We start from the raw sequence: 20,459 nt of genomic DNA, 5'->3' as shown, positions 1-20,459 counted from the left end.
TCAAAAAGATAAAAAAGATTATCTTACCTCCATCTACTTAATTATCCTTAAAATATCAGGAATTAACAATAACCTGAAACTAAGAACAAAATAATTACGAGGGGAGAAAGATTACCCAATTACCCCGAATGCCTGAAAACAAGGAAGTAACTTTAGTCAAGCCGCCATGACAGGCTTATTTTACTCAAAACTCTTCCCCAAAGCTCTGGGTGTCTTATCCTACAGGATTCCCCCAAAATATTTGGTAAATGTGTTGTACCAAAGAGCTTCTAGAACTCAAATAATTCTTCAATTACAGTCACAGACTAGGATACCTGCTCATCCAGTTTGGGTACTGGCTCCCACTTCCAGTAAAGTACTCTGAAAGTGAAAGAACTGGGGAAATAAAGTTCTAGAAGGATGAAAACAATCAAAATTAAGGTCCAGGAAACATTAAGTGGTTACTTAATGTGTACCAGGCACGTTCACATATTATCTTATTTAATCTTTTCAACAACTCTGTGGGTGGTATTATTACAACCATTTTTTTACAGATTTGAAAATAAAGATTTAAGGTAAAATGGCTTGTGATTAAATAGTATGTGGTACAAATGTAACTCCAGCTCTGACTGTTCAACTCTAAGCTCTTTTCCTTGCAATGATGCCTCTCCTCCTCCTAATATCTGCATGCAGTCATCTAAATTACTGATTATTTCCTAAAGCATCAGCTCAACTAATCCTAGTGAGTCAGGTCATAAGGGCTGGCATTACTATGCCCTGGGAGCACAGGACAAAAATTAACTCAGACCCATTGGCTAATTTGTCTAAGACACATGGCTAGTAAATAAAAGAGTACCAACTGGAATTCGGACTTTGGGGCTTTTTCTAACCCACAATACTGTACCTGTGATGTAAATATAAATTCAGCTTTAAATTTAAAACTCCTAGAAGGCAGAGACTAGAGTTTTCATCTCTACAAAGCCAAATACATTGTGTATATTTAATTAACCACCCACTACCTGAAAGAAGTGAGTACAGCTTACAAAAAGGAGCTATTCATAATTGGACTTCAAAAGCCAAATGTATTAGATAATTAATAAACATAGAAATATTAATAACATTATTTAATTGGATTTACTGTAAGTAATTTTTAAATTATTTCTTCCAGTTAAATCATTTCCAAACTAGTTCCATTAATGTCTTCGTATTAGAAACATTTAAAATCGTATGCCTATTATTTTCCCAATATGATACACACAATAAATTTCTAAGATTTGTTTTTAAAAATACACATTATTTTATCAAACAGTGTCTTTGCCTTAACCTTGTCAATGGCTGCAGTCATCTAGAAACAAGTTTCACAGTTTAGAAAAGATATAAAATTGGCTACAAGACAGAGATTTAGAAACCTGATACTGTATGCTCTATTTAGACCTTCAAGAGGATATAGTACAAAGCCTTGCCTCGAACTGTGTAGAAATTTCTATAAATGATTCACTTCTAAATTAGCTGTGGGTCAGCAGTGGCAAGTCTTAAATAAAAGGTGAATCATCTTTGTACTCTTCCTTCTCCAGTTCCACTACATTTTTCCCCCAGTATTTTTAATGAGAAAAATAATGTGACAAAAATAACTTTATCCAAAAAAAAAATTCACACTTTTAATCTGCCAAACAACCTCCCAGAGTAACAAAAAAAAATCATTTTTTGTTAATGAAATCTAATCAAAGCAACTATGTATCAAAGAAAGTGAAAAATCTCAAAATCAATTATTGAAACACAAGAAAAAGTTAAAAGAATAGGGATAGGATTTAGTCTTGCCTTGTGAACATTACACAGACACTAAACCCACAAGTAAGATAAATCAAATGTGTGTGGCTAAATATAACATCCTCTTCCACAATATTCTTCCAGGCAGAGGAGATATCCGACTGAGCTTTTTCCTACTCTAATAATGCTGTAAGGTTACATGCCAATTTTAAAGAGATCATAAATCACTGCTATATCCCTTGTCAGGTGCAGTCTCAAATTTTCCAGCTTTCTAAACCACTTACTTTCTCAAAGGCCTCCTCTTGTTTGACACTTAGGAAGAAAACAGAAAAGGGCAAGGAGAGGCTATAACAGGGAGACGCTTTACATCTCCATGTAAACAATGAGAATGATACAGTAGGGTGGTTTGTGAAAAATAATATGATAAATTGTAACAATAGTAAAGAGAAAAATAATATGATAAATTGTAACAATAGTAAAGAGACCTGTGATTAAACTTTCCAGTTTCCCAAATAAATATACAAATACTATTTATTTTAAAATGGCCATTAGATCCCAAAGGGTCCTCAAACAAAATTTTAAAATTTGTTTGACAGAATTCTCATGTAGCATTGCTTTCATATTAGCCTAGGAAGCAGACTTACAACCCTAACAATTAAATGTCTACAAAGCATGTGATATATTAAAACCACCCAAATAAATCATGGAGATTGGAAAGCAAGCCTGGTGAGCCACTCAGGTGTCAAGCTGGAGTGACTGGGGAGGGTAGTTTATTCCTTACTATTCCCTAGACCAGGATTTCTGACAAAAAGAGATGATCATTTTATGGAGAAAAAAAAATGGGCCATGTGAAGAACTATAAACATGTTCAGAGAGAAAGATTGACATTGATTTTTATTCTAAACTAGGACACCTGAAAGATGGTAGGAAAATGTACTACAGAGGGTCAGGGTGAGACTTGACAAAGGAAAATGTACTGTACTACAGGGATCCCTAGGTGAGAGGTGACAGTGTTGAGGGACAAGAGTGAAGGCTAACCCACTGCCCACCACAAACACAATTCCCCTGCGATGGGGCCACTTCGACACAGGTGAGTTTAGCCCTAAATCCGGGGAGTGTGTGTGAAGATTCTTCTAGGCTCAGGGATGCTCAATTTTGAACAATCTGTTACACGCAGGATAGAGAGCCCCAAGAACAGAGACCTGGAAGAGGTGGAAAGGAACTGCCAAGAATAGAATTCTGTCACAGAATCAAAGACACTTAGGCACAGTCCTGGTGATAAACTGTCACCTTTGTTTGCAGTTATTACCAGCTCCCGCTCCCCACTCTAAGCGGCCTCTTCCCACCCTGTCCTTGCCAACATTACTGCGATTCCAGCCTGCAAGACTGCTGGGCAGGGCAGGCCCAGCATTTAGAGCAGACGGAAGGGGACCCAGCAGTGTCAGGAGGCTTCCCGAAGGAGCTGGCAGGCTCTCACAGGGTTCCATCCTCAACTCCCAGGAATGTGCCACCACGCCCGAGCCAGGACAAGGAGTACCAGAGTCTCCTGGCTCCAGGCTTGGTGCTAACACTGCGACCTCACTAACTGCTTCTATTTTTATGACCACACTGGCCCCTCCCCACCCCATCCTCCCTTACTGCCCAGGAAACTGATCTTGCATATCGTTCGTGCTTAATTGACAAGTGTATGATGAACCACACATAGTTTTCCTCTTTCCTGCTTTCTAGTAGGCAATTTTGTTATAATTAGGATGACATAGGTCTCAGTTTACAAAGTGTCTGGGTTAGGAATATAAATTATATGTTCACCTATTTGTAATGCATCTTCTATGAGATCAAATAAATATGTTCACATTTCAGAATAGTTAAGACAAAGACAGCATAGGAAAAAAAAAAACGATCTGGATGTTGAGGAAAGGCAGTGGTAGAGTTCCTCCTCTGTCCCTTAGCATCTAAGTAATGTTCCCCAGAAGCAAAGATCAGTATCTCTGACTTGAGCACAATTAAGATTCTAGGAGACTTGATAAGTGTGGGGAGAACTGGAAATGAGTTCTAAATGTTCAGTGGGGAAGAATGATAGAATTAAATGCTGAGACAAACTATGTCACAGGTACTCTCTATGCCTAGAAATATGGCACAAAGAAATATGGGTATTACTAGGAGTCATTTTTGGCTTAGAAGTAATAAGCATTGACAAATGCAATACAAAACAATTCTGAACAATTTTTTATCCTTGAGTTTCCAGCATCAAGCACAATACTGAACTCTTAGTAAGACTTAGATGAGTAGATTCCTTTAGCAAAGATTAGTTCAGTGTAATCAGGCATGGGTTACTTATTGGGTGGTTAAACAGGTTAAAAGTTGGAATACAATGAAGGCCCTTTCAACTCTAGATTGTAACAATTAACATTTGATAAACTCCTACCATGTGCCAGACACTAATCTATGTGCTTGCACACATTATTTCATTTACCCCTCACAACAATCTTTTATGGTGGGTTTTATTATTAACACCGTTTTATACATGAGGAACAGAAACAGAGCAGCGAGTAACTTAGCCAAGGTCTCACAGAGTAAGCGGCACTCCCAGTCACCAAGCTGTATGGTAATTCAATGATTCTAAGCAAAAGGGAGGTTTCAGAGTACATGGCACAGAGAAGATATAAAAGTGACCAAATAAATGATAGAGGGTTTTCCAGTAAGGGGATAGACATGCTTATGTTCCCCTCATGCTTCGCAAAGTTTCTAGGTCCCTTTTTCTTAAGATGCAAGACCTGTGGCTGTAAAAAGGAATCCTGCATTATAAGGGCTCACAGAATAACAGGCCAACAAATGCCCAGTGTATTTAGTCTGGCTGGTATTGGCAACGACTCCACAAGCACTCATCTCACAGGAAGGAGGGTAGAATGAAGTTCCTCGTGGGCAGGAACCATTGTCTGTCCTGCTCATTGGTGTATACCAAGACATGGAGGAGTAAGTAGCAAACTCAGTAATCAAAAAAATTTCTAATGAAGGATAAGAATGAACAGGCTTAATATGTGTACCCACTAAAAAATTATAATTACTCTCTCCTATTACAAATTCATAACAGATACAAATGATAAAAATATACTTTTGTATGATGAACGCCTCCTGTTGGAGGGTTTCATTACTTTTCATCCAGCATTTGGTTCTCCACACACACACACACATAGAGGAAAAAATATATCCCCAGTGATATCTTCTGGAGAATTAAAATTCTGCCAGCATTCCGATGTAGGAAGAAGTTGTGTGGCTCTGCCAAGGCTGTGGCTGGCAGGGTTTATTTAGGATAAAGGACTCCCAATGAATTCTAGCCAGGGGTTCAAAGATTTTAGACACTATGACTTCACTGTATAGGCAACAAAAATAGAATAGAGAAGGGATTTTTCAAAATGGCTACATTCTATTCCAGCAGGAATATTAACACCATTATAAAATAACTAACCCTATTTTCCCTGTTGATTTTTATTTCATTCATTCAACCAGTAAAAGTTTTAACTATACTTTTGATAATGTCTCATTCAGAGGAAAAAAATCAAACTTCATCTGATTAGGCCTTAAGACACAACTATCAATTTATAAGAAATACAATGACAAGGGATGCTAAACTACATTATAGAAATGCAATCAGGAAAATACAAACTGTAAAAAACTAAACTATACAAGTTAAATAGTCTGGCTTCTTCAACAAATACATTGGAAAAGAAAAAATATGAGGAGAGGGGAATTATGGATTAAAAGACATTTAAAAGCAGTCAAAATGATGTTATGATGTTTATGAAACCATATTTAAACCATATTAAAAGATAAAACTCTTTTTAAAAAGGGATTCATTACCAAAAAGCCAGCATAGTTTTTACTCTTAGGGGCAGGAGGGAAGGGGGTATATGGAAGATTCTGGAGTGGATGGCAAGGACTATCTTCTGAAATTGGTGATTACAAAAGTGTTCTACTTACCCATTAAGTTGTACATCTATTTTATGTGCTTTTCTCAACTTGTGTTACATTTCATAATAAAAACTTTTTAAAATGGGGAATAAAAAAATATTAGCCAATGTTCGTAACTTGAAGCTGGGCACCTCGAATTTAATCACACTATTCTCTTTGCTTTTGCGTGTATTTAAAATTTCCATAATAAAAAGTTTTAAAAGAAAAAAAAATGTTTTTACAGCATGCTAACTGCTAGTGCCTGCCCAGAGCAGCTCTCATTTTTGTGGAGGAGACAGACAGTAAATCAACAATTACCTTTCAGTCTGATAAGGGTTATGTAAGCTCAGAGGAGAGGCATGGAACCCAGCCTCAAGGTGGGAAAAGGCTTTCTGTAGTGACTCCTGAGTCCTGTAGCCTAAGAAAGAGTTCTTAAAATTAATTCAACAAGAAGGACATAAGACTGAGGTGGTTCACATACCTCAGCAGACACAAACCAAAACTAAGCCTATAAATGCCCACAAGCTAAGGACAAAGAGTCACTGAGGTTTTCTCAAATAATGTAACTGCTTATGCTGTAGCTAATCAAATAATTTCCTTGCTTTGCTTCCACATCTTCTCTATAAAAACCTTGCCCCTAGCTGCTGTCTATGTAGGGCTCCTAACCAATTCTGGTTTGATACTGCCCAATTTGAATCAACTTGTGCTCAAATAAACTCAAATTTTTTCATATCTCTCAGTTTATCTTTCAACAGAGTCAACAGGGAAAGAGCAGGGGAAACTTTTCAGGGAAAGGGATAGACAATGCATAAAAGTCATAGAGAACTGAAAAAGTTTCACATTCTGGATAGGATATGGAAGATATCTGCCAAACCCCTAACTCAATAAATCTGAAAATACCTGTCATTCCCATGATCCTCTCCAACAAGACTCCTTGTCCACTGTATCACAGGACCCTGCAGGCTAGACCAGAGATGAGGCCCGCACCCAGAGGCCCAGGAGTCCTGTCCCACCTGGACTGTACCCCAACTCACCAACACAGAGATTCTCTCTGAGGAAGGTGGAATTTGACGCAGAGTAAGGCAAGGCAAGGCAAGGCAAGGAAAAGGAAAAGGAAAAGGAAAAGGGAAAGGGAAAGGGAAAGGGAAAGGGAAAGGAGGGAGGAGGGAAGGGAGGGAGGAAGGAGGGAGGGAAGGGAGGGAGGAAAGGAGAGGAGGGAAAGGGGGGAAGGAAGGAAGGAAGGAAAGAAAGAAAGAAAGAAAGAAAAAGAAAAAGAGGCAGAGAAACAACAGACATAAAGAGAAGAGCCAATAAGACCCTTCAAGGAGCAGAGTCAAAAGGAGGGGAAGAGAAAATCAGTCAAAAACAGGGTAAGAAGTAGGGAGAGAGGCTGAGATGGAAGGTGAAAGACAACTAAATGTGCTCTTAATTCTCCAGAGTCTAGAGCTACTGTTTTCATCTAGACAGCATGAATTATGTGTCAGCTGGCCAAGGAACCTGGCTGCCCGCTGCTCTGCCAAGCTTCCTTACCTCCCTGTATAACCTAATCATGTAAACAGTCAAATACATACATACAAATTGCCCACGTTAACCTGAGTGCCTCCATCTCTTGTGACCTACAAGAGCCTTCCACACCCACTCAGCGCAGGCCGGAGTGCCGGGATCCAGTGAAAGAAGGTGAAGGGGCCAGCCATTAGCCTATGAGGTAGCAGGGGCTTTGGGAGTGGTTGACCCCTACCCAAGAATTTGGGCTTTATTTTAAAATTGTTCACATGCCACAGAAACTTCAGGGGATTTCGAGAACAAAAAGCAACAGTCTAATCCATTTATCTTCCTGATAGCAATGAGGTCTATAAGGCAGGTTTTATTATCCTCCCACTTCTCAAAATAAGTCATGTTTGGGGGTTTTTGTTTTTGTTTTTGTTTTTGTTTTGCTTGAGTTTTTCATACACAAATAAGGCTGATGGATACTAAGCATACATAATGATTATAATATATTTGAATTTCTCAGATGATACCATGAAATTCTAGAAAATACCATTATATTCAACTTAAACCAAACATTTATAAAGAAAATATAGTGAATTAATGTTGTGTTGTGTTTCTGCTCTATACAACATGAGTCAAAAGTCATTCCTGTTGAAAAAATTTGAGTTACTCTCATTGCCTATAGAATAAAATCCATATAGCTCTAAGAACATTTGTAGTCTCACTTTCTGTATCTTCAACTTCATCTCCTACTGTATCCACCATTTTTATTCATCAGACGTTTATAGCTCAGCAAAACCATTTTGTGACTCTAGGAACAAGATTTATTTTTAAAGCCTTAGCCCTCAGAAAGAATTCAATTCGGCATGCTAGTGCAATGTTAAAGTCCCGCCATCGTGAGCACTACACCTAATCTAGATTGGCAGATTCACAAGGGAGGATTCTTGGAGGAGGTAACAGTTGAGACTAGAGAGGTAGGTGGGAGCTATCAGAAAAAAGGGAGAACAGCCTAAAGAAATGCATAGCGGAATGAAACAGCGAAATATTGCAGAATGTAAAGAGGGGACAGACTGTTACATGAGGTTGCAGCAATAGGCACCAGGTAGGACTCAAGAGGCAGGCGAGAATCGGAGACATTGTTTGGCTGGTGGGATGGTGGAGGTTCATTTGTGAGTGCTATGATCTAAATGTTTGTGTCCCTCCTGCCCCCCCCAAAATATTCAAATATTGAAATCCTTACCCCCAAAGGGGATAATATCAGTAGTAGGTAGGGTCTTTGGGAGTTTCTTAAGTCAGGAAGGTGAAGGCCTCATGAATAGGGTTAGTGCCTAATCAGAGAGTCTCCAGGGAGATCATCAGCCCCCCACCACCATGTGAGGACATACCAAGAAGGCCTCAATTATGAACCAAGAAGTGGACCCTCACCCGAAGGTGACCATTCTGGTGTCATGACCTTGGAATTCCCAGACTCCAGAATTATGAGCAATACATTTTTGTTGTTTGTAATCTACCCAGTCAGCGGTATTATAAGTAACTGGCAATTAGAACACCAAAATAGTAAAATAGAGGAATGGTGGGATCAAGGAAATCATATTCAGGGTGCCTCTTTAGAAACCACCTTGTAACAACAATCCAGCAGTGACAACCATCCATGCCCTCAGCCAAGGACTGTTGCAGCCAGAGGGGAAACAAAGGCAGGGAGGAGGGATACGTGTCCCACCCACTGGCTCAGCAGTCCTTGAAATTCTCTGTATCTTTTCCATTATCTGGGAAAGAAAACCTTTGAAACTGTGCTTTCATCCCAATGCCTGAAAGGCCCAAAAGGGCCCATAGTGCCTAAAGAAGCCCATTAATACCTTTGGGTATTCACACCCCTGTCCTGGAGAGGAGCAGCACCTTTACCTGTCAATCAATATGTGACTTCTTCAACCACCCCCATCCTGCCAACTATATATATAAGGCCTCAGGACAAAAGGCTTGGGGCTTGGCACTCCTGGCTCTCTGGTGCTCCTGGCTCTGTGATGACCAGGCCATGTTGCCCCGCCTCAGCCACCACCCCTGCACTCATCACCCTGCCTTTGGCTGCCCTTGTCTTCACCATCCTTGTCCTGCTTTGCCCTGACTCTATGCCTTCCAGCCCCCGACCCCCACCTTAACTAGGCCAGTTCTCTTCCATGAAGATGGATCACCAGTAAACCCTACTTGTACACTAATAGACTTAAGGATCTCTAATGTTTTACTGCACTGGCAAGAACAACCAAGTTTCTGGGAGTTTCTTCTATAACAAGACCATCAGGAATTCTCATTTCTAGTTTCTTGCTGCTTACAAGGGAAACAGCACACCATGGGGAACTGTGAAAGTCTCAGTAATAGGGTGTTGAAAAGGACTAGGCTTGTGTTACATGATTTGGGGGTAGGTTCAAGGACTCATGGGTTTGCTCTGGATATTGTGGCGCCAGGAAATGGGGGCAATGAAGACACCTGGTCATTTCTGTGGTTTAGACAACACTCATGTTTGTGTCTCTGTCCAGACGTAATTACAAAGTAGTCTTATTTTTGTCTTGATCCATCACAGTCTCAGAGTGGTCTTATCAGATGTTGATGTTCTGTAAAATCATTTATCTTCAACAGGGGAATGCCAAGTCCTACCTGTGCCAGGCCAGCTCCCAGGTGCTAGGGGCTGCTTTTCTCTCTCAAACACTATTTCTACTAGGTTTATTGGTCTTGCTTCTTATCCTTGGAGCTCAACGGTATAATTCACGCTGAATTCCCAATTCCTTCATTTTTGGTAGGGTTTTTTTTTGTACAATTTCTTAAAAGATTTTATTTACTTATTTATTTTATGATATTTTATTGATTGTGCTATTAAAGTTCTCTTGATTTTTTCCCCTTTGCCCTCCTCCACCCAGCACCCCCTACTCCCTCAAGCAATCCCCGCCATGTTTCATGTCCATGAGTCATGCATATAAGTTCTTTGGCTACTCCATTTCCTATATTGTACTTCACATCCCAATTGCTATTCGGTAATTACCTATTTGCACTTCTTAATCCCCTCACCTCTACACCCATTCTCTTCCACCCCCCTCCCATCTGGCAACCTTCTGGTAATGAACTTTTTTTCTCTTGCTTTTAAGAGATTCTCTTTACTTTTAAACTTTGGCCTTTTAATAACGATGTGTCTTGGAGTGGGCCTCTTTGCATCCATCATAATTGAGACTCTCTGTGCCTCTTGGACTTGCATGTCTCTTTCCTTCACCAAATTAGGGAAGTTTTCTTCCACTATTTTTCCAGATAGATTTCCAGTTTCTTGCTTTCTCTTCTCCTTCTGGCACCCCTATGAGGCAAATGTTGGACCTCTGAGAGTTGTCCCAGAAGCTGTTTACACTATCCTCATTTTTTTGGATTCTTTTTTCTTCTTGTTGTTCTGCATGGTTGTTTTTCACTTTCCTATGTTCCAAATCATTCATTTGATTCTCAGCTAAATCCACTCTACTGTTGTTTCCCTGTAAATTGTTCTTTATTTCAATCAATGTATCCATCATTTTTGATTGGGTCTTTTTTATGCTGCTGAGGTCGTCACTAAGTTCCTTGAGCATCCTTATAAACAGGGTTTTGAATGCTACTTCTGAGCAATTGTTTATCTCCATTTCATTTAGCGCCTTCTCTGAGGTTTTGATCTGTTCTTTCATTTGGGCTATGTTTCTTTGTCTCCTTGTTTTGGCAGCCTCCATATGTTTGTTCACATGTTATTAGGTAGAGCTGCTTTGACTCTGTGTCTTGGTAGTGTGGCCTAATGTAGCAGGTGTCCTGTACAGTCCAGAGATACAGACTCTTCTATCACCCAAGCTGGGTATTCAAGGTGCACCTTTTATATGGGCTGAGAACACCCTCCTCTTGTACTTAAGCCCTTCTTGCTATTGGTATATCAATGGGAGGGATTTAGCCAGACTAGTCACTGCAACAACTGACTGTGACCACTAACCATCAACCTCCGCCCTCCATGGAGGATCAGCTGTGCAAGGGCAGGGTGGTGGTGCTCTGATGTGGTCTGTAGCTGTCCATTGAGTGCATTGGCTCTGGGGTTTCCTGGGTGGTGCAGTCCAAGGTCAACCCCCACCTGTGTTTTGCCCAGGGCACCCTGCCTGAGCAATATGATATGGCTGCTACTTGTGCCGGACTTGGAGAGTCCCAGGTAAAATCAAGCTGTGATTCTAATCTGGCTGCTGCTAGCGTCACTGACGCCAGCTGTTCCTCATTTGATAGGATTTAGGAGACAAGACTAGCCATTCTTATGGAAAAACAGTTTGGGTGGGCCCATATATTGGGTGGGGTAGAGCCTCTGTGGATCTCCAAGGTGGATCCCACAGAGTTAACCAGGTTGATGGAGTCTCAGATATGGCACCAACCTACTGGCTCTGTGGGGGGAGGGTTTTAAAAAGGGATAATGGCCTCTGATTGCTCTGATGCCAGACACTTCAGCCCCTCCCTGTACACCACTGGACCCCTTTAAGCTGCTACCCAGTGCTGGAGCTCAGAGGGAGAGAATCTGAGTAGCTGAGTCCCTGTGTGGTTTTCGCAAGGTACTCCAGCAGCCTGCTCCACCAACTCAATCCCCACTGGTTTTTGCAGCCAGAAGTTGTGGGGACTTATCTTTTTGGCACTAGAATCCTAGGCTGGGGGGCCTGGTGTGGGTCTGGGACTCCTCACTCCTGAGGTATCACTCCCAGATTTTTATTCACATGGGTGTGGGGCCGGCCTGTTCAGCAATCTGCGCCCCTCCTGCCAGTCTGGATGGATGTGGTTTCTTCAATTCCATAGTTGTCAGACTTCCATTCAACCCAATTTCTGACGTTCCTGACTGATGGTTGTTCTATAGTTTAGTTGTAATTTTGATGTCATCATGCGAAGAGGCAAGCCATGTCTGACTATGCTGCCATCTTGACTGGAATTCCCCCATTTTTGGTGTTTTTGTTTGTTTTTCCTTGGGTGCCTATATGAAAGTCAGTAAATCCTATTTTGCTCTGTTCTTCTCAGATTTCCCATTTATGAAATAGAAAGACACGGTTTCACTTGCCAAGTATCTGCTTTGCTGGGAAATGATAAAGTCTGCAGGGCAGTTCATGTTCTCCAGAAGTGGCACATAAATAGAGAATATTGACTTTCACCAGAGTTCAGTGCTGGTGCCAGCAAGTTGAGAAAAGGAAGCAGCTTCTGGGAAGCTTCACAGGGCAGGTCTCCATACCCTGTAATTCATCTCAGAAGCGATTTTGTTTGCAAACACAGCCTCCAAATCCATAATTTATGAATTTTGTAGAAACGCATGTGTTCAATACAAATAGCTCTTACTTAGCTTCCCAGTCTCCATACTTCACCCTCTTTCTCCTCCTCCCACTTCAGGATGCATGTAATGCTCCTCATTCCAACCCCCATTACGGACTAGTCTCTCTCCTCGTACTACAATATTAAAATATGAACACCTACACAAGACACTGGTATTGTAACCAGTACTAAAGCTTTGTGCTAAAGCTACAGGACTTTAGGGACTGTATTTGAGAGGATTCTTTTATTCAATAAATACGTTTTGAATCCAATTATATTTCAGGCACAGTTCTAAGCCCTTGGGGCTACATCAGTAAACAAAATAGACAAAATCCTTGTCTTTATGGAGCTTACATAATAGTACATGGAGGAATAAAGACAATAAACAAAATAGATAAAGTTAAATATACATAGGATGTTAGAGTGCCACAGAGGAACATTCAGTGGGGAAGGGAATAGGGGTGTTGTAATTCTAAATAGGATGATCAGTACTAGCCTCAATGAAAAGGTGATATCTGAGCAGACATAAAGGAAGAAAATGTGCGGGAAGAGGTTCTGGTGAGACTACAGCCAGTGCAAAAACCCTTAGGCTCCAGAGTTCAAGAAATAGCTAGGAGACTGGCTGGAGCAGAAAGAAAAAAAAGGCGTTGGAGAGGGAACAGTGCCTAAAGCCCATCATCAGATTTTGTCTTTTTGTTCTATGTTAGATGGGGAGCTATTGGAGAGTTTTCAGCAGGGAGATGAGATATAGCATGTATCTCATTGGAGACAGCACCTTTTGAGTTTTGCTATAAGGGAGAAATGGTGTAATAGCATAAGGGATGGGGGCAGGTGGCAAGAAAGGTAAGGTCTATTTTGTTTTCAGGAGAAATAATAGCACGATTTTATGTTGAATATAGGGCTTGAAATTACAATCATAATTCTTGCCTTTTCTGCTTCCCAAGTATACTGCTTCATTTGACTGCCTTTATGTATTGAGAAGGGGCTATATTTGTTTGATCCACTCATTCAATGAACTATTTATTTAATATAACCAAGTTAAAGGAAATAATTTCTGAAATCTATAAAGAAACTTGAGTTTTCAGTTACTGGACATGTAAAGTATCTATATCTAACTACAAAACAACTGATACCAAAGAAATACAAAAAATTGTAACAAAATATTGTGAACAACTATATGCCAACAAATTGCACAATAGGAAAAAAGGGATAAATTCCTAGAAACATACAATCTTCCAAAACTGGAAGAGAATCAGAGAATCTGAGTAGACAGATTACAAATACTAAAACTGAGGGCAGTAATCAAAAAAACTCCCTACAAACAAATGTCCTGAACCAGAAGTCTTCACAGATGAATTTTACCAAACAGTCAAAAAAGAACAAATGCCTATCCCTCCTAAACTATTCCAAAAAAAATGCAAGGGGAGGGAAGACTTCCAAACTCATTTTATGAGGCCAGCATTATCCTAATTTCAAAACCAGATAAAAACACTACAAAGAAAGAAAATTACAGGCCCATATCCCTGATGAACATAGACACTAAAATCCTCAATGAAATATTAACAAACCAGATCCACAACAATATTAAAAATATCATACACCAAGATCAAATGGGATTTATCTCATGGATGCAAGGTTGGTACAATATTCACAAATCAATAAACGTGATACACCATATAAACAAAATGAAGGATAAAAACAACATGATCACATTAATAGATGTAGAAAAAGAATTTGATAAAATCTGCCTGGCTGATGTGGCTCAGTGAATTGAGCGCCAGCCTGCGAACCAAATGGTCGCCCAGTTAGGGCACATGCCTGGGTTGTAAGCCAGGTCCCCAGTAGAGAGCGCTCAAGAGGCAACCACACATTGATGTTTCTCTCCTCTTTCTCCCTCCCTTCCCCTCTCTCTAAAAAATAATTAAGTAAAATCTAAAAAAAAAAAAAATTTGATAAAATCCAGCACCCATTTATGATAAAAATTCTCAGCAAAGTGGGAACAGAGGGAACATACCTAAACATAATAAAGGCCATATACGACAATCTCACAGCCAACATCATATATTCAATGGGCAAAAACTACAATTGTTCCCCTTAAAACAGAGAGATGTCTGCTTTCACCTCTCTTAGTCAACATAATATTAAAAGTCCTAGCCATAACAATCACACAAGAAGAAGAAACAAAAGCCATGCAAATTTGCAAAGGAAGAAGAAAACATCACTATTTGCAGATGACACGACACTGTATATAAAGAATCCTAAAGAATCCACCAAAAAAACTATTAGAAGTGATAAATGAATTCAGTAAAGTAGCAGCATACATAATAAATGTCCAGAAATCAGTGGCAGTTTTATACAGCAATAAGGAACTATCAGAAAGAGAAACTAAGAAAATAATCCCATTCACAATTGCTTCAAAAAGAATAAAATACCTAGGAATAAATTTAACCAAGGATGTAAAAGACCTGTACTCAGAAAATTATAAGACACCGAAGAAAGAAACTGAAGAAGATACAAAGAGATGGAAACATGTACCATGCTTATGCATAAGGAGAATTAACCTGTTTAAAATGGCCATACTACCCAAGGCAATCTACAGATTCAACAAAGTTTCTATCAAGACACTAATGGCATATTTCACAGAATTATAACAAATAATCCCAAAATTCATATGGATCCACAAAAGACCTTGAATAACCACAACAATCTTAAGGAAAAAAAGAACAAAATTGGAGGAATCTCACTACCTGATACCAAACTATAATATAAGACCACAGTAATCAAAACAGCATGATACTGGCATAAAAACATATAGAGCAGTAGAACAGAGAGCCCAGAAATAAACCTATGTTGTTATGGTCATTTAATATTTGACAAAGGGGGCAAAACATACAATAGGATAAAGACACTCTATTCAATAAATGGTGTTGGAAATTACTGGACAGGTGTATGCAAAAAAAAAAAAAAAGAAAAAAGAAAAAGAAAAAAGAAACCAGACCACCATCTTACACCATACACAAGAATAAATTCAAACTAGATTAATGAAAAATGGATTAAAGATTTAAATGTTAGACTTGAAACATAACAATCTTAAAAGAAAATGTAGGAAGTAAAATCTGGAGCATTTCTTATAGCAATATTTTTTTATATATCTTCTCAAGCAAGGGAAACAAAAGAAAAAATAAACAAATGGGACTATATCAAAATAAAAAGTTTTTGCACAGCAAAGAAAACCATCAACAACATGAAAAGGCAATCCAATAAATGGGAGAACATATTAGCTATTACATCTGATAAGGGGTTAATATCCAAAATTTATAAAGAATTTATTCAACTCAGTATCATAAAAATCCAAACAATCCAATTTTAAAGAAGGACAAAGGACCTAAATAGATACTTCTCCAAAAAGGACATACAGAAGGTCAATAGACATGAGAAAAAATGCTCAAGAACACCCATCAGAGAAATTAAATAAAACTACAATGAGATATCACCTCATACTTATCAGAATGGCTATCCTCAATAAATCAATAAAAAAATGTTGGAGAGGATGTGGAGAAAAGGGACCCCTCACGTTTTGTTGGTGGGAATGCAGTATGGAGATACCTCAAAAAATTAAAAATGGAACTGTTTATGGCCCAGCAATTCTACTTCTGGGAATTTATCTCAAGAAACCCAAAACACTAATTCAAAAGAATATAAGCACCCCTATGTTCGCTGCAGCGTTATTTACAGTAGCCAAGCTTTGGAAGTAGCCCAAGTGTCCATCGGTAGAATGAATGGGTAAAAAAGCTGTTGTACATTTACATAATGAAATACTACTTGGCCATAAAAAAGAAGAAAAGCTTACCCTTTGTGACAGGATCGATGGACCTGAAGAACGTTATGATAAATGAAATAAGCCAGTCAAAGAAAGACAACTACCATGTGATTTCACTCATATATGGAATCCAATAAACTAACAAGCAAAATAGAGACAGACTTACAGATAGAGAGCAGGCTGACAGCTGCTGGAGGATGGGGGGACCTAGGGGAGGCAGAGGGATTGAGAAATAGAGGGAAAAAAAAGAAAAACTCATTGACAGGAACAACAGGGTGTTGACTGCCAGGCAGGGTGTGGGGGCTGTTGGAGGGTGGGGGATGGTAGAAGACTTGACTGGAGGTGGTGAATACACAATATAGTGTGCAGATGATATGTTGTAGAACTGTGCATCTGAAACCTGTAGAATTTTTTAACCAGTGTCACCCAATAAATTAAACTAAAAGGAAAACATTTAAAAATAAATAGATGTTATAAACCAAAAAGAAAAACTGATTTATTAAAAAGCTCTCTCAAACTAATTATCTTTTGCTACAACCTCTTCCCATAATAGAAAAGTAAGAAAACATGTCATAGCAGAAACTACTTGCAAAATAACTAGAATGGTCAATTATTCAAAATGTCCCTTCAATAAACTTTATGACTACGGCTCAAGAAATTAATGTTTGAGTCATTTATATAACTTGAATATTTTTTAAATGATATTAAACTTTTTATAAAACGGTCCCTGCATTTATGAGTTAACTATTCTTTTAGACAAGATTAATTTACTTTCTTTTCTTTTTCTTTTATGGAATTACTCATTTCATTGTTTAGTAAAAACAATGTTGGCGGTAAGGGATTTTTGCATAATTGGCCATCTGTTTAAAGGTAATGATCACAGGCTGCACCCTGCAAGTGTTTCATAAATTTCATTAGCTTCCTCCTACAGGGACCATGAAATAAGTAATATCCAGAATTGTCAGTTTCACAACAGCATCTTTTTGAGGCAATGCAAGTCTGAAGCTTTAATTGAAGAGATCATTAGTAAAAAAAAACAAACAAAAAAAAAAAAAACAAAAAACCTTTTCCAGGGTTGTATTTGGAATTTGAATTCAGTTACCCAGAATCTCATAGTTGCTATGTAATGGGCTAGTAATCAGAAAACCTGGATTCAAATCCTAGCTCTGCCCCACACCAGCCCAGTGACTCTAGACAAGATGCTCAAAGGCTCACTTAGCTCAACTGCAAAATGAAAAGAATCCTTGCCTCTCTGCTATGGTAAGAACGGAATGGTCACACTAGACTTTCATAGTTAGCCATCAGCTGCACCAGACATCAGGTCAGGCCAAGTCCTTCCCTTATTTCCTCAGTAAAGAGCTCTTTATACAGTGCTGTTTATACCCTTAGAGCCACCTCTCTAGAGAAAAGGTTGGACTTCTGAGTTAACCTTATATGTAATTTATTAAGGGGAAAATTTTTTTGTTTTTTTCCCAGTGATATCTCAAAAGCTTACCTCACTATTTCTCTTGAGGAGGGAATGGGATGAGAAATAGGATCTCATTTAATTGATAACTGGTGTGCATTTTATTTTAATAAATGACTTCTGTTTCAAAGCTGAGATACTTATGACATACTATACTACTGTATCATAACCAATAGAATTTTATCATGGATATACTTAACTCCTTTTAATCCAAATGGAAAACGTGCATTAATGTCTATTATATGCATAAGCATCCTAATGTTCATATGTACCTGTGGTTATAAAAATTTATGAACTTTGATAAAGCACAAAAAAAACCTTGTTAATACTATCTTGGAATTTTATCTTGCAAGTCAGTTTATTCACAACTGAAAACGTTGAACATGGCCAAGGTCCAATCACTTTGCACCTCTGCCTAACTGTTAAGTATTAATAAGGTTTGTTACAATTTGTTAAGCACTGACCATATACCGTGCAATGTGATTAGGATTTGTGGGGGAGGATGAAACTTTCCTCTACCCTCAAGGTTCTTTCTGCTGGTCTCGCAATCAAATAGACAGGACACAGGAAAACAGGTTCTTTCAGGCAGTTAAAGGAGGGCAGTTAAAGAAGTTTCTGTTGAGCTGGAAGGGTCTTGGTTGTGTTTAGCTCAAAACAACCCACATACCACAGAGGCACACCTTGGGACTACTAGTTCCGAATCCCTACAGTTTCTATATAAACTCCAGTGTTCAGAATCACCCTTCACAGCAGATGTTCTTATCTTTATTTTATAGCTAGCTGAAACCGAAGGAAGTTAAATTTACTCAAGCCCACACAGCCAATAAATGGTAGAACCTGGATCCACATCCAGGTTTATGAGTCTTCATATCCTGTCCTTAGCGACCCAGTGAATTACCTGCCACCTACCTTTCCTAGAGAAGATCAAAGGACATATTCCTATGAAAGTGCTTTTTGAATTGAAACCTCCTATTACAAACGTGAAGTATTATTGTTACCACTCTATACCAATACAAATAATTCTCAAAATAGGTTTGTGATTTACCCCTCTGTACCTAGGAACCCTGAAAGAACAACAGGTTACACTTCGAGCTCTTTAATCTCCTCTTGGAATTTTGCCTTGACCTCAATTTCGCTTGAACAGAACTGATAAACAACATTAAAGAACAGATATCCAAAGGCTGCTTAGGTGCCACCCAAAGTCAGTTCCCTGCCCTTGGGAGTCCAGGACAACAAGATCTTGTGTTTTTCCTTGAAATATGGACAACATACTTTCTTGGGCTAACTTATCACGCCTACTTTTGCGGTTCGCTTGGGCAAGCGTAAGTGAAGTGGTCACATAAACGTCCACGGAAAACTAGTGCTTTCAAAATCACGGTGATATCGAATTCTAGTTCAACCTAATTAAGGCAAACTTCGGTCCCTTTTCAAGGATATGGTGTAAAATTTAGGGCTGATTTTTCCCTCTAAAAATTTTGTTAACTAGTCCCACGTCCTTAGGTATAACTCTAAGTTATCCACCCCTGTATAATAAACTAATTGGAAATGCCGCCAAAGAGTTTCTGGTATTCGCGCATATGACGGGCAAATTGGGGCAAAGAGGGCCTCCATTTGGTATCCCCTGAAAGCCACTTCGTTCTCCCCACCTCGCCCCACTCCCTTAAGCTGGGAGATGCTCAGCGTCGCTCGCTCACCCCTGAAGAAGAAGCAGGAGACTGAAGTCAAGGTAAAGCGGAGGGTGCTTTTTCGCCCAGCCATATCTGGACCCTGGGAACATGCCCAGGCCCCAGTAGCGGAATCCGGGACTACTAATGCATGCTCATTTGCGTAACAAAGATTGCCCTGGTTTGCAAGAAACCGGATCTCCGAGCATTGGGAATGCGACTTTCTCAGCTCCTGGGACTCACCTTTCCCCTACCGGGTAAGTTCCTCTCCCTTCCCCTGGTGCACTCCCCGCCCTGGGGTCCCGCTGCGTCCCCCGTGGGTCTCAACTGGCCGGGCCAATTTCCGCCAGCGCCGCGGGTGGGAGAGAGGGGAAAGGGCGCGAGAGGCTGAGCCTGAGCACCTGGCCCTTACCTCGGAAGGCGCGATCTCGAACACGCTCGCGATCTTGGTGTAGAGCTCCCGGATGCTAGAAAAATTCTCCACTCGCCCCGTGGCGCTGCCGTGCGCTAGCTGCGTGTGGAAAACCATCCTGGGTCGGGCAACCGGGGGCGCCGGGAGCCTGCCGCGGTCCGCGGTCGCCTGCTCGCCCTCCACTAGCCGGTATGTCTCCTTGGACTTGCCCATCTTCTTTACCCGTAGCCCCAGGGGCATCTTGCCTGGCCGGGGGCGGGGACCCACTTGCGCTGCTGACCTCCGCTGCTTCGGTCGGGCGCCTCGGAGTTTGCACTCGCGGCCCCCGTCTCCACGCAGGTGAAAGCGGCCGCTGGACCAATGACAGAGGTGCTTCCGCTTGGTCGCTCCGGGGCCGGGCCCCTTCCTCCACCCAGAGGAACGACATCTGGACCCTGAGCAGCCGTCTGTCATCCCTCCCGATGAATATGGAGAGAAGAAAAGTTGCATCCATTCCCGCTCTCATCTCCAGGTTTCTCCCCAACTCCCACCCGCTTCTTTTAAAGATGGCTCGATTTCCTTAAAACTTGGGATGCTGAAGCAATAGAACAAGTCTTA

The 20,459-nt window shown here is 40.2% G+C and overlaps 1 protein-coding gene across 2 annotated transcripts in view; it reads right to left on the bottom strand.

The window, feature by feature from the left end:
* Positions 1 to 20,172, bottom strand: part of GIPC2 (GIPC PDZ domain containing family member 2) — a 79,876-nt gene extending 59,704 nt beyond the window's left edge. For both annotated transcript variants that reach the window (XM_054566897.1, XM_054566896.1), the window contains exon 1: positions 19,863 to 20,172. In XM_054566897.1, coding sequence (XP_054422872.1) covers positions 19,863 to 20,102 — 240 coding nt within the window. In that variant the 5' untranslated portion in view covers positions 20,103 to 20,172. The remainder of the gene's footprint in view (positions 1 to 19,862) is intronic.
* Between the last annotated feature and the right edge of the window lie 287 nt (positions 20,173 to 20,459).

The sequence above is a fragment of the Pteronotus mesoamericanus genome, unplaced genomic scaffold (genome assembly GCF_021234165.1).
Source record: "Pteronotus mesoamericanus isolate MK-2021 breed Mesoamerican mustached bat unplaced genomic scaffold, CSHL_Meso_final contig_181, whole genome shotgun sequence".
NCBI lineage: Eukaryota > Metazoa > Chordata > Mammalia > Chiroptera > Mormoopidae > Pteronotus > Pteronotus mesoamericanus.
The sequence above is the reverse complement of the archived record's forward strand: the minus strand, read 5'-3'. Positions and strand labels throughout refer to the sequence as shown.